Below are 11,651 nucleotides of genomic sequence, written 5' to 3'. Positions count from 1 at the left end.
ATTCCTTTGGGGGGCGTTTGGTCAAAGGTAAACTTTACACCTTAAATGCACAACAATACCAGTTTAGACTTTGAGCAACTTGGTAAAACTGTATTGTGTAACATTAAAACATGCTTGGCTGCAACTGTATCGATGGCAGCTCTTCTTCTTCTTCTTCTTCTTCTTCTTCTTCTTCTTCTTCTTCTTCTTCTTCTATTCAGTGTTTGTAGCTTTTGGCGCAGCTCCGCTCCTGCTACTAGTAGCTTCACCGCATCAGTTCAGCGTTTCACCGGCTGATGACGTTGCTGTGATTCACTTTGTCTGGTATTTTTGTACATATGTTTTGGCAGTTCTGTGATCATGTCAAAGCAGCAACTTATATTAAAAAGTGTTTTATTTCCGTTTGAAGGCTGCCCGCTTCCATGGAAGGACAACAGAAAATCGCTCTTATAAACATGTAATTACTAAAATCACGATACCCTCACTGTGTATCCCTCTGAAAAATGAACCCATTTAAATAAAGAAATCCCTCCATGGGTGATACCACGATAGAGAGCCTTCATTTTATAGCGTTAACACCGGTGCTGTAAGTGGTCCGGTATGAAACGGGGGTGATAGAACAACGGAATCACAGCACTTTTAAATTTCAATAATCAGAATACCGAAATTGTTTCCGTTGTTTTAAAAGGTTTATGTCAGTCTGCCTTTTCCCCATCGATACGCTTCCCGACCGCCCTGCACCTTAGGGGCTTAAAAAAAACATAAAAAAAACGACGCGCACATTGCGCAAAACTCTGAAACAGGAGAAGCGGGACATAAAACGGAACGACGAGTTAGATGTGAATTATGGCATAAAAACAGAGAATCCGACGCTGAACAGTGAAAAAATCAACACATGATGCGATTAGGCGGCGCAGCAGGTGATGAGTGAAGATTACTGATGGTGAGCGTCAATAAATGTTAAAATAAATCTAGCAACAGGAAAGAAACTAAAGTGGACATAGCAATAAACCAAGAGAGGATAATACTAATCAAAGGAAACTAAATGGAAATGAATGAAGAACAAAGTGCAAGAATAAACTAAGAAAAAACTAAAGTAAATACAGAGGAACAAACTGGTATGGCAATACCTTTCGAGCAATAATTAATACAGAGGAGTGTATGGCAAGAATAAACAGACACTATGNCTGGAGGAAAATTATTTACATCAAACTTTTTCTGCCCTGCAAATAAAAAAAGCATCCTGTGCCAAAAGCAGGTCAAAGGTGTGATGGACCAAAGATCCAGAGAGGACAGGAGTATTCTCACGGTGCAATATTTAATGAAGATCAATGTAGGAACTTACGGATAAAGTCAGTCATTGTGGAGCAGATCAACAGTGACACAGAACTCAAGGGAACATGTGGGAGAACCCAGCAAAGTAACAGGGAACTAAAGAGCGTATATGCAGGAAGACAAATCAGTCTTTTTCAACCTGTCATCATTTTCCCATAAACTACAATGTCAAATTTTTGTCTTGCCTCATATGTAAATTTGATCTCACCAGTCAAGCTGGCAAAGTCCTCCAACAATGAGCTTAAAAATGAAGTTCATAATAATGCACCCTCAAGTGTACATTCCTACCTTCTCAATAAAATATCCATGAAACGTGATGTCTTGGCTGGTTCTGTGAGAAATAGCCAAAGGAAGGATGCTGGCCACTCTCTGTGTCTCATGGATGACGGCGTCTGTAAAAGGCAGGTTCTGTCTGTCCTCAACCTGAACCTGGCGACTTCCAATCACGTTCCTCAGCTCCTGCTGGACCTGGTCTGAAAGATCAAAGTCAATAAATGACAATGGCACAATAATTACTGTCTCCATAAACCAAAGGACTTCTGCTTAATGCCCATTTGATACAAAATCCAGAAGTACATATTACTCCTCACCTTGTATTTTTGGATATTTGGCCATAAGCAGGAATGCCCATCTCAGTGTACTAGATGTTGTTTCAGTTCCAGCAGCAAAAAGGTTCATAATCGTCGCCAGCAGGTTGTCATTGTGGTAGTGACTGTCGGTGATCCCAGATTCCTGCAGAAGATCAGCTGGTTTTCAGACAATCATCCAAAAACCCAGTGAGAGTGTATTGACAGTTTGTGTGCTCAAAATATGATTGTGTCAACAAAGTTATAAAACAAGCACAAAACAATTATAAACAGCACAAAAGAAGAGGAAAATTCTGTTCCTTAATCTGCATTAATGTTTATATGTTCCATTAATTATAGAAAATGTTCTAATTCACAAACAAGCAAACAAAACAAGATGAGGAATAAGTAACTGTAAATCCAAGAGCTTGGCCAACTGTTCCAGAGTGTTGCCAACTGGCACACATTAGCTTTGAAGCACATCAGCTCTGTTTTCAAATGGGCTATAGTGATTAACCCTAACCCAAATGGGCTATAGTGCTTGACCTGGAGTTTGTTTCCTATTAGAGGCTGGAGGCTAAAACAACTGCAACCTGCTTTTAGCTCAGGTAGATAAGCGTGGGTAGCACAGGTCATCATGGACGGTTGGGATGTCTTCTTAGCTCAGCATCAGTAGCATTTGGTTGGTCCATGGTCAGTATTCATGTACTTCTCAAAGCTGAAAAAGCTGATAGCTTTTCTCCATTCTGAGATCTGGGAGTCAGTAATCAGCATTCTTGGGGAACCTGTAATTCCAAGGTTCCTTCTGCAGAATTCTAAATAAAACCAGGAACCAGGTTTATTCCTTTGGCCAGAATTATAGATACTGGATAAACAAAACCGTAACCTTTATGTCTCTTCCAGAGCTCCTGAACAATTAGTGACTCTCTCTCTCTCTGCCAGCAGAGGAAAGGAGGTGAGAGGCTAATGCACTTTGTCCTCCATGTTGTCCTAATAGATGACGAGTGCAAGCAGAGATCCACTGCTGATGCAGCAATGATGCAAACACAATGAATGTTGTCTTAGTCCTAGGTTTTAACCTGCCCATGGTCAAAGTTTCCTCCCTGAAATGAACCCTCTTCCTGTTGAATCTGAAAGTAGATTAATGCAGTGCATTGTGGGATTTACAGTCATTCTGACCTTGTGTTGCTGTTGACGGATGAGGAAAGCGTCTGCAACTCCTCTGCACATCTGAGGACTGGGGGCCTCTTTCAAACGGTTCAGCAGCATCAGATGATGTTGTTTATTGGCAGTGAATATATCTCTCATTTTCTTTCTGGCTGAAAACACCAGTTTGCCAATCTTTGGGAACATGTTGTACAGCTGATGGTGAACAGAGCATAAACTGTGCCTTCTCTAGGTCCTGTGTTCAGTCCAATGTTAACAGATTTTATGCTTTTAAACAGTCCAATCACACCTGTATTGCTGGTGTGCCTAACAGTTGAAGGCCTTGGGTTGTTCGATCTACAATGGTATTAAACTCTGGATCATCATATTCAAATCTTTTGCCATAGACCATGGAGCAGATTATATTACTAACTGCATTGTTCATATGTTGGGACAAATCAAAAGCTTCACCTGCAACAAAGAAAACAGAAAAGCAATATTCAACACTTTATTAACTCTAATTAAGTTAGATTTAATAATTCTATTCTATTAAGATAATTGTTTGCTTGCTTTGAAGTTGGATCTCAAATAATAGCTCTGAGCAGCAGTTAACTGTAATGCCTCAAGTAAAAGAAAAACGTTAGTCATTCTATATTAGTATTTACAAAAGTACAAATAAAAGCTTCTCAAGCAACTCCAGTAGATAAAAACACTCAAGACTTTCTGGGCCTTAGTTCTCCTGTAGAATACCATGTATCTTTCTATGCTTGTTGATAGAATTAGGGGAAAGTTTGAATATAAATATCCAGTAATCTTGACTCCTCTATGAGACTTTTGCACTACTTCCACAAATTGAAAATGCTCTGACCTTTTTCCATGATATGTAAGACACAGATTGCACAAAACCTCTCAATATGAGCCACAAAACTCAATCACTTTATGGAAAACATAAATACATGTGCTCTTCTTCAATAAATATCTTCTTTCTCTCTGCTGTTACCTTTAAACTCCTTTAACTTCTGGATGAGGAAGTGACATTCCTCAATGATTTTCTCCTCACATACTTTCTTTCCCATCCCAAAGTCCTTCAGGTTGGTCAAAGCAAAGCGGCGCATTTCCTTCCAGGAGTCTCCATTGGAAAATACAATACCTGTTTAAAACAGTTAAGTAAGATAAGTCAGTAAACTAACTTCTCTACATGTGAAACATTGTAAACCTTCTGTACCGTGATGCAGGTTTGCTTCTTCAGCCACGGTGGGTGCTTCCCGTTCTCCAAACTCCTCAGCATAGCTGACAAATGCTTCTTTTACTGCCTTATACCCTGTCAGGACCACTGTCTTCTTTGGTCCCACGTGGACAGTGAACACAGATCCATACGTCTTAGAAAGCTATGATGAAAGAGATAAAGAAAATGAAATTATATTATGTGCTGGAGGAGTTCAGTAAAATAGCTAAGACAAAACTAAAATGCTGAAGAAGAATCATCAAAAACGATACATCAACTCAGTTTGCACCTTGGCAGAAGGGCCAGCCACCACAATTAGGACCAGTAATCCAAAAATCTAATGTGTCTGGAGATCCAGAATGCTGGCCTCAACCCCAAATGGCTCACAAGGCCCCAGGTTTATTCACAGCCTCGACCATGACCACAGGGTCCGATCTATATCCCAGCCCCCAAATGGCAAGAAGACATTGGGGTTGTGGAAATACTCCAGCTCACAAACATTAAACACATGCCCCCAACACAGGCACTGTGAATCACCCATTGACAGGGGCATGAGACTTCTGCCCCCCAAAAACTAGGGGGCAGAAGTCTCCCCAGAAAAACTGGGGGGCAGAAAAACTCATCAGTTTTTCTGCCCCCCAAAAACTGATGAGAACACCTGGTCCCCATAGTCAGTCCCCACTCCAAACGACCCCCACCGCACCCTGCCCCTCGCCACACAGCACACTGCAGCAGCAAGGCAATAGCATCGCCCCAGTCCCAACTAACACCACGTCCAGCTCCATTTTCACCATCCAGCCAACCAAACCCTCAACGGCCCCACATCCAAAAAAGGATGTAACTCTCTCACTACAAGCCCCTGCAGCACCCTACAACCAGCAGGACTGACATCCCCCCCAACACAGTGACGAATGGAGCAGGATCCACAGAGTCTGCCACGCTGCCCGGCCAACCTGTCTGAGCCAGGTTCTGGTTCTGCTGGAGGTTTCTACCTGTTTAAAGGGAGTTTTCCTTTTCTCTGTCACTGCATGCATGCTCAGTGCGACGGGTTGGCGAAAACGTAATATCTTGATGCAATCTGCTCAGTTTCCTTAGATAGAAAACTTTGAATAATAAAATAAACTGCAATGTGTGATAAATAGGTACAATTGAGCTAGAATATGCCTGTGTGATAAAATGATTTCCTTCATAGTACTAGAATACTATTAGTTGCACAGCATTTAAGTCAACTTAATCAGGTTTTGGTGTAACAGTGGCCCAATGTTCTTTTGTTCAGGGGAAGCATGGATAAAAAAAACAAGATATATAATAGTTTAAAAGAAGGTAAATTGCAAAAATGTATGAAATATAGTTGAGGACAATGTTGAGATCAGTTGTGCCTCACCTTCATGAGTGCTTGGTCAAGTCTCTTCACATCCAGCTGCAGCAGGTTGCCAACGATAGGAAGGGGTTTTGGTCCTGGTGGTCCCTGTCTGTGCCCCTGAGGCCTGGATTTAGAGAGAATGAAGTGAAACCCAATGAGGATTAAAACCACAGTCCCTAAAACTGAAACTGGGCTGAATGACTGGAGAAAAACCTCCATCGCTCCCATGACTGCAACACGTTTAATATCTGTCGCTGTGCACCAGCTTTACTGTAGGACATTTATTTGAGGTTGATAGAAGGAAAGTCCAATCTGCAGCTGGAGGTGGAGCATGAGGTTTACAGCAGGCAGTTTGGAACATTATGTTTTTCCCAAGAAAATATATTTTCAGTATTTCATATCAGATGTCAGAAACAACCAAAGTAAGCTGTGCATATTAAGAAACTAAAACAAAATGAGCCAAAAGAAGACTTTTTGAAGTTTAACACTCTTCAAAAACACACATGCACATCCCTTTCCCAATTACTTTATGGAAAAGTGTTTCTGGGTAAAGACAGCTTTAAAATGTTTCCTGCATGGAGAACATACATGAATTACTCAAGTGTGATTTTGACTCTTTCCTCACAAAATGTCTTGAGACCCTAAAGGTTCTGGTGGTTATAGATCTGGTATGAGGATCTATAACCTCATATGAGGATCACCAGAACCATAAAGGTTCTGGGATCTATAACCTCATATGAGGATCACCAGAACGTTTATGGTTCTGGTGATCCTCATATGAGGTTATAGATCCTCATACCAGACACAGACTGAATTTTTTTTTTTTTTTTAAATAAAAAAATATTATACCTGCAACTTCAGGGATATTTTATGATCCCTGAAGTTGCAACATTTAACAGTTTTTAACTTCAAAATGAGCAATTTAATCTTATTTTGCACTTCTTCTAAACAACATAATTATATATATATCCAACATTTGGCCCTAAAGTGCAAGTTTTAATATTGTGTTATGAAAAAAAAACTAAAAATGGAAGAAACTATCCAGGCTGAGGATGTTGTGCTGCAAACATGTTTAAGCTGTTCTGAACTGGCTGACAATAATTTATTTAGTTCAAAGTTTAATAGAGCAGTAGGGTTAAAGTTTACACTAAACTTTGATGTTCTTGTTGCACAACATGAATGTTTATTTAGCACAGACTGTTCTTCCATCCCTTGTAAATGAATCCAGATCTTTTATAAGTTAAATGTTACATTTTACAGTTGATACTTTTTAACTTGAGACAGAATTTGTTGATCTGTAAAATATCACAGGGATACAGATAGGATGCAAGTTTTTAAACCAGAGGAACTTTATTGATGAACAATCAATACAGTTCAAGTAATAGAAAAACAGAGGAAACTTTATGTTGGTAGTTTTTGATGCTCAGGTAATTTTTTCCTTTGTTTTTTGCTCATTTCCTGTTGTTGACTGTAACATGTAACTAATTAGATAGATAAAAGGACATCTTTTGTTATTGTCATATTTTACAGACATTTATTTGTATTTTCTTAGACAGTTTATGATCTGAGGTGTTTTTATTTTGCTCAGCTGCCACCCAGTGGACAGATGCAGCATTTTCTAATATTTCTGTTAACAGTATGTGGTTGAAACACTTAGAAAGTAGCAAGGTTTTGTGAATAGATTGCGTTCAAATACTTATCTTTAAGTTTGTAATCTTTTAGTTTCTTTTTTTTTATTTTCATGCATGAAAGATGGATTATTTCAGTCCATAAAAATGAAATAGAGCTAATTTTTGCTCTATTTTATAACATGCATTTCTGTAAGATCCACATGTTCAACCAAACTCTAGCAGACATTTTGTATAAGAGCATTATTATACATTTCATTCTCTTTTTTTGTACATATAACAGTTGTAACGATGATGTAATTTAATATGATGCATCAACAAACTGAATCATCAGATCTATAAAACAAAAGCAACATTTACAACTTCTGTTTGAGTTACCAAATTATTAAGTTTGGAAAAGCATTATTTAGTAACATGATGTATTATTTCTTAAATATATATTATTGGATATTTGTTTTAGTCCAAGCAAACTTTCATATTCATGATTATAATCAATGCAAAAAGTTTAATGGTTAAAAATGTTATGTTTACTGAGGAGGTTAAAAAATTAATATCTAATGCCACTAAATTCATTTGCATATGATTGGATGTATATCTATTTCATAAGTAAAAATATGAGATTTTGCTCCATGATGACATAAAACATCACACATTCACTGCAGATTTGTAGGCTGGACATTAATTAAATGTTCGATTTAACCGAGTCACAAATGTTTTCTGTAAGACAGAAATTTGGTTCCTGCCAGGAACAGTGCAGTTAAATTATTAAAAATAAAAATAAATATGAACAAAAACAAGAAAAGGCTTCACTGAAAATAAATGTTTTTTATTCTGTTTTGAATCTATTTTTGACACAATTATAAGAAAAAGATAAAAAAGTCATTGCTAAACAATCTGCTTGTTACGGAGTTCAGAATTCAAGCACAAATAATTCAGTGGTGTCTCTAATCTATCTACGTGACTCAGTGATACTTTTATTGCCTTAATTTTTTAGAACAGCAAAGCAGATTATTTTTATACAATACATGCTGTCCTTTTCACATACGTGGAATAGCGCACAGCTGATGAGGCAGAGGGGAGAAAGAGAAGTTAGTTTGAGGAGTCAGCTCCAGGTCTTCCTCTGAAACGCCGGGCGCAGGAGAAAAACGAAAGTGCTTCAGCAGGCTGGTGAAAAACATGAAGAGCTCCATCCGGGCCAGACTTTCTCCCAGACAAACCCTGCGACCTGAAGCAGAAATGAAACTAATTCTCAATTCGCTGGTCATTATAATAAAATGTTCCCTCTAATATGGAAAGGCTCAATTTACAAACCTGCAGAAAACGGCATGAAGGCATCTTTCATCACAAACTTCCCATCTTTGTCAAGAAAGTGGGAAGGGTGGAAGGTGTGCGGTTTCTCCCACTCACTTTCATCATAAAGGACAGACATCAGGAAAGGGTAGACCGTAGTTCCCTGTTATACAAACTGAGCTTGAGATTTTCATGGTGTCAGCAAAAATATCTATGAATTTGTGAAACCCTAAAAACAAAGAAGCCACATGGTCTGGAAAACCTTATAAGAAACTTTTCTTCTCTTAGGATTTCCTGAAACATTGTCTCATATAATGAAGAATTATCCCATTTCTTACAAGTTCCCCTTATTTCTTTAAAGACCTATTATGCTTCCTGGAACAGATTAGGATTCGTCCATGAAGTATGCAAAACATGTTCATCACCTCTTTTGCACAAATCATTCATAGATAACATTTCACTCTGCTCAGTTCTGAGTTTATTTCAGAATGAGCTGTTTTAGGGCTCTGTCACTTTAAATCCAAACAAGCTGCTGCTGGCCATGCCCCCCAGATGCGCAGTTATACAACTGTACATCTTTGGAAGAAAAGCATTAGTGGAGCCTCCTGCACAGCCAACAAGAACTCATCAAGTGGTTTCTGGATGGCAAATCAACAACAATACATTTGTCTTTTCCAGTAGCCATTATACAACAGGTATGTTGAAGCTAATACATGTAGACCAACTTTCCAATTATGCACCATTCTGTGGTGGTCTATCATCTAAAATCTGTGAAAACGTGTTTGGTATTTTAACTGAACTGTGTTTCTAATGCATTTCTTTTTGCTCTGACCTTTTTAATGAAATGTCCCTGAATTGTAATGTCTCTAGTAGTTCTGTGAGGAAGCGACATGGGTAAAATATTTGCCATCCTCTGTGTTTCATGGATCACAGCGTTGGTGTAGGGAAGGTTTCTCCTGTCTGCCGCCTGAACCTGACGATCTCCTACGACTTCCCTCAGCTCTTCTTCAACCTTGTCTTGCAGGTAAAACAGGAACCACAAAAAAGAATGTTAGAATGATTTTTTTTTTCATTATCTTTTTCTTACATGATTGGATTATATTCTTATTGGAAATTTGCTATTACTATAAGTTGAGAATAAGTCCTTACCTTGTATTTGTGGATACTTGGCCATGAACAGCAGACCCCACCTCAGCGTTGTGGCCGTTGTCTCAGAACCGGCGACGATGAGATTCATGACAGTCATAGAAAGGTTGTTATCATGAAAATGATTGTTGGTCATTCCGGCTTCCTACGCATGGACAGAGCTGTTATTTAAACAAACTGTTAAGAAGTCTAATTATTATTAACATTCTCATGCTTTAGTTTGTATGTTTTTATAGAACTGTAGTGGCCAAGAAGACATTCTGGTCAAATAATTTCCACACTTTAAGAATTGAACTAACTTTTCACAGTAAATGATTATACTTGTTTTTATTTAGTCACCTTCATACTAAATAAAAGTAGGAAGTGGTAGTGCAGTTTTTACTGATTGTGTAATAAGACCTTCAAGTTAGAATATAATGCAGGTAGAGTTGAGTTGATAAAGTTATTTTACGTTAGTAAAATGAAAAATCCTAACCTCTAGTTTTTGCTTGTGAACCAGAAAAGCGTCCACTAGTCCCCTGCACGTCTCTGGGTTGAGAGTCTGTTTCAAATGACTGAAGAGGGCAGAGTTTCGTTTCCTGTTAGCAGCCGCCACATTGTAAGACTCCCTTCTGTTGGCAATCCACTTGAAAAGTGATGGAAACAGATTGTAGGCCTGTATAAAATAAAACACGCATAGCACAAAAAGAAATAAGTTTTTCATCCATTATAAAAACAAGATTGAAACAACAATAGCAGTAGTAATAATAATAATAATATACTCTGCAATATTATAACAGTCAAGACTATAAGAGAAAATTCAGTGAAGTTATTATCAGACAACTTGTATATTTTTTCTATTGGGTAATTGAATGGTAATTTATACATACCTGAACTGAAGAGGAGCCTAAAAGCTGATTAATTTTATGTACTCGAGATATCATACATTCAAACTCTGGATCATCATATTCAAATCTGCTGCCATAAATCATGGAGCAGATGATGTTAGAGACAGCGTAGGTTATTGGTTGGGTTGTATCAAAAGGTTTTCCTGGGTAAAGAGAAAATAATTTATTTGTTGGTACAAATGAAGCTTCTCTTAACCCCATTTGGGACACAAATTGTACCTTTATAATTTTTGATAAATTCCATCAGCTGCTGACATTCCTCAGTGATTTTGTCCTCACACACTTTTCTGCCCATGCCAAAGTCCCTCAGGTTGCTCAAAGAAAATCGTCGCATTTCTCTCCATGTGTCACCGTTGCTCCATAACACTCCTAGGATTTAGATCAAATAATAACTAAGAAGTTTGGAGGTTTGTCACAAACTAAGGCATTTGATCAAATCTCATGCTGTGTTCTGTTTTCCTTTCCTACCGTGTCCTTGGCTAATTTCGTCTATAATCGGTGGTGCATCTCTGTCTCCAAACACGTCGTCGTGGTTAACCAGCGCCTCCTTCACCATCCTGTATCCTGCCAGGACCACCACTTTTTTAGGACCCAGATGAACAGTGAAAACTGAGCCATATGTCTTGTAGAACTTGTAAAAGGAAAAAAAACGCATTTGTTTAAAAAAGAAAAGTGTAGTTTAAAAAATAACTGCAAGAATCTCACCTCCATGAATGTTTTGTAGGGTTTCTTCAAGTCAATCTGCAGCATATTCCCAAGGAAGGGAAGCGGTGTGGGTCCTGGTGGCTCGTTCTTGTGCCATTGGGAGCTGAATATTGATGAGGCAGTGAAATAAACCAGCAGAAGGATTACAAGACCCACAAACAGAGAGAGAGAAATGGAGTCCTGGAGCAAAGTATCCAACATTCCCATGATACTAAAGCAAAATGTATAGAGGATCAAACTGCTTTCACTGAAGAGAGCAACACTGGGGAGATGAAACGAGTCAGCAGCTAAAGTAGCAGCTTTTTCAAGCATGAAAGATCAGGACTTTGATCTTCGGTAATGATTACACTGAGAATCAGGTCTCTCTTTCTGTCTCTTTTT

The 11,651-nt window shown here is 38.4% G+C and overlaps 2 protein-coding genes across 5 annotated transcripts in view; both read right to left on the bottom strand.

Moving 5' to 3' along the window:
- LOC106935879 (cytochrome P450 2K4-like) overlaps positions 1-5,984 on the bottom strand; it is a 28,678-nt gene extending 22,694 nt beyond the window's left edge. For 3 of the 4 annotated variants that reach the window (XR_001421991.1, XR_001421990.1, XM_015016587.1), the window contains exon 1: positions 5,636-5,961. Coding sequence is in view for 2 of the 4 variants with exons in the window: in XM_015016587.1 (XP_014872073.1) it covers positions 5,636-5,842 (207 nt within the window). In the remaining 2 variants the exon portion in view is untranslated. Of the gene's footprint in view, positions 1-1,602; positions 1,788-1,904; positions 2,047-3,059; positions 3,243-3,336; positions 3,498-4,026; positions 4,177-4,251; positions 4,415-5,635 lie in introns of all 4 variants that reach the window. The other variant, XM_015016588.1, reaches the window with a different exon arrangement.
- A 2,069-nt stretch (positions 5,985-8,053) lies between these two features.
- LOC106935878 (cytochrome P450 2K1-like) lies at positions 8,054-11,645 on the bottom strand. The gene is made up of 9 exons (XM_015016586.1): positions 11,271-11,645; positions 11,034-11,196; positions 10,785-10,934; positions 10,548-10,708; positions 10,154-10,333; positions 9,682-9,823; positions 9,365-9,549; positions 8,554-8,695; positions 8,054-8,467 (listed from the first exon to the last, which is right to left on the bottom strand). The coding sequence occupies exons 1-9, from the start codon at positions 11,580-11,582 to the stop codon at positions 8,280-8,282; spliced, it is 1,623 nt and encodes a 540-aa protein (XP_014872072.1). The 5' UTR covers positions 11,583-11,645; the 3' UTR covers positions 8,054-8,279.
- Positions 11,646-11,651: the final 6 nt, after the last annotated feature.

The sequence above is a fragment of the Poecilia latipinna genome, unplaced genomic scaffold (genome assembly GCF_001443285.1).
Source record: "Poecilia latipinna isolate Pla-1442-1.1 unplaced genomic scaffold, P_latipinna-1.0 Scaffold2038, whole genome shotgun sequence".
Classification (NCBI taxonomy): domain Eukaryota; kingdom Metazoa; phylum Chordata; class Actinopteri; order Cyprinodontiformes; family Poeciliidae; genus Poecilia; species Poecilia latipinna.
This window is presented reverse-complemented; position numbering and strand designations above follow the sequence as displayed.

Bases quoted from the DNA above. Each gene is read 5' to 3' on its own strand.
- LOC106935878 (XM_015016586.1), bottom strand. From the start codon at position 11,582: ATGCTTGAAAAAGCTGCTACTTTAGCTGCTGACTCGTTTCATCTCCCC. The intron at 9,824-10,153 runs GTTAGGATTTTT...GTCCATGCGTAG, and splicing joins TTCACAAGCAAAAACTAGAG to GAAGCCGGAATGACCAACAA. The intron at 9,550-9,681 runs GTAAGGACTTAT...TTTACCTGCAAG, and splicing joins CAAGTATCCACAAATACAAG to ACAAGGTTGAAGAAGAGCTG.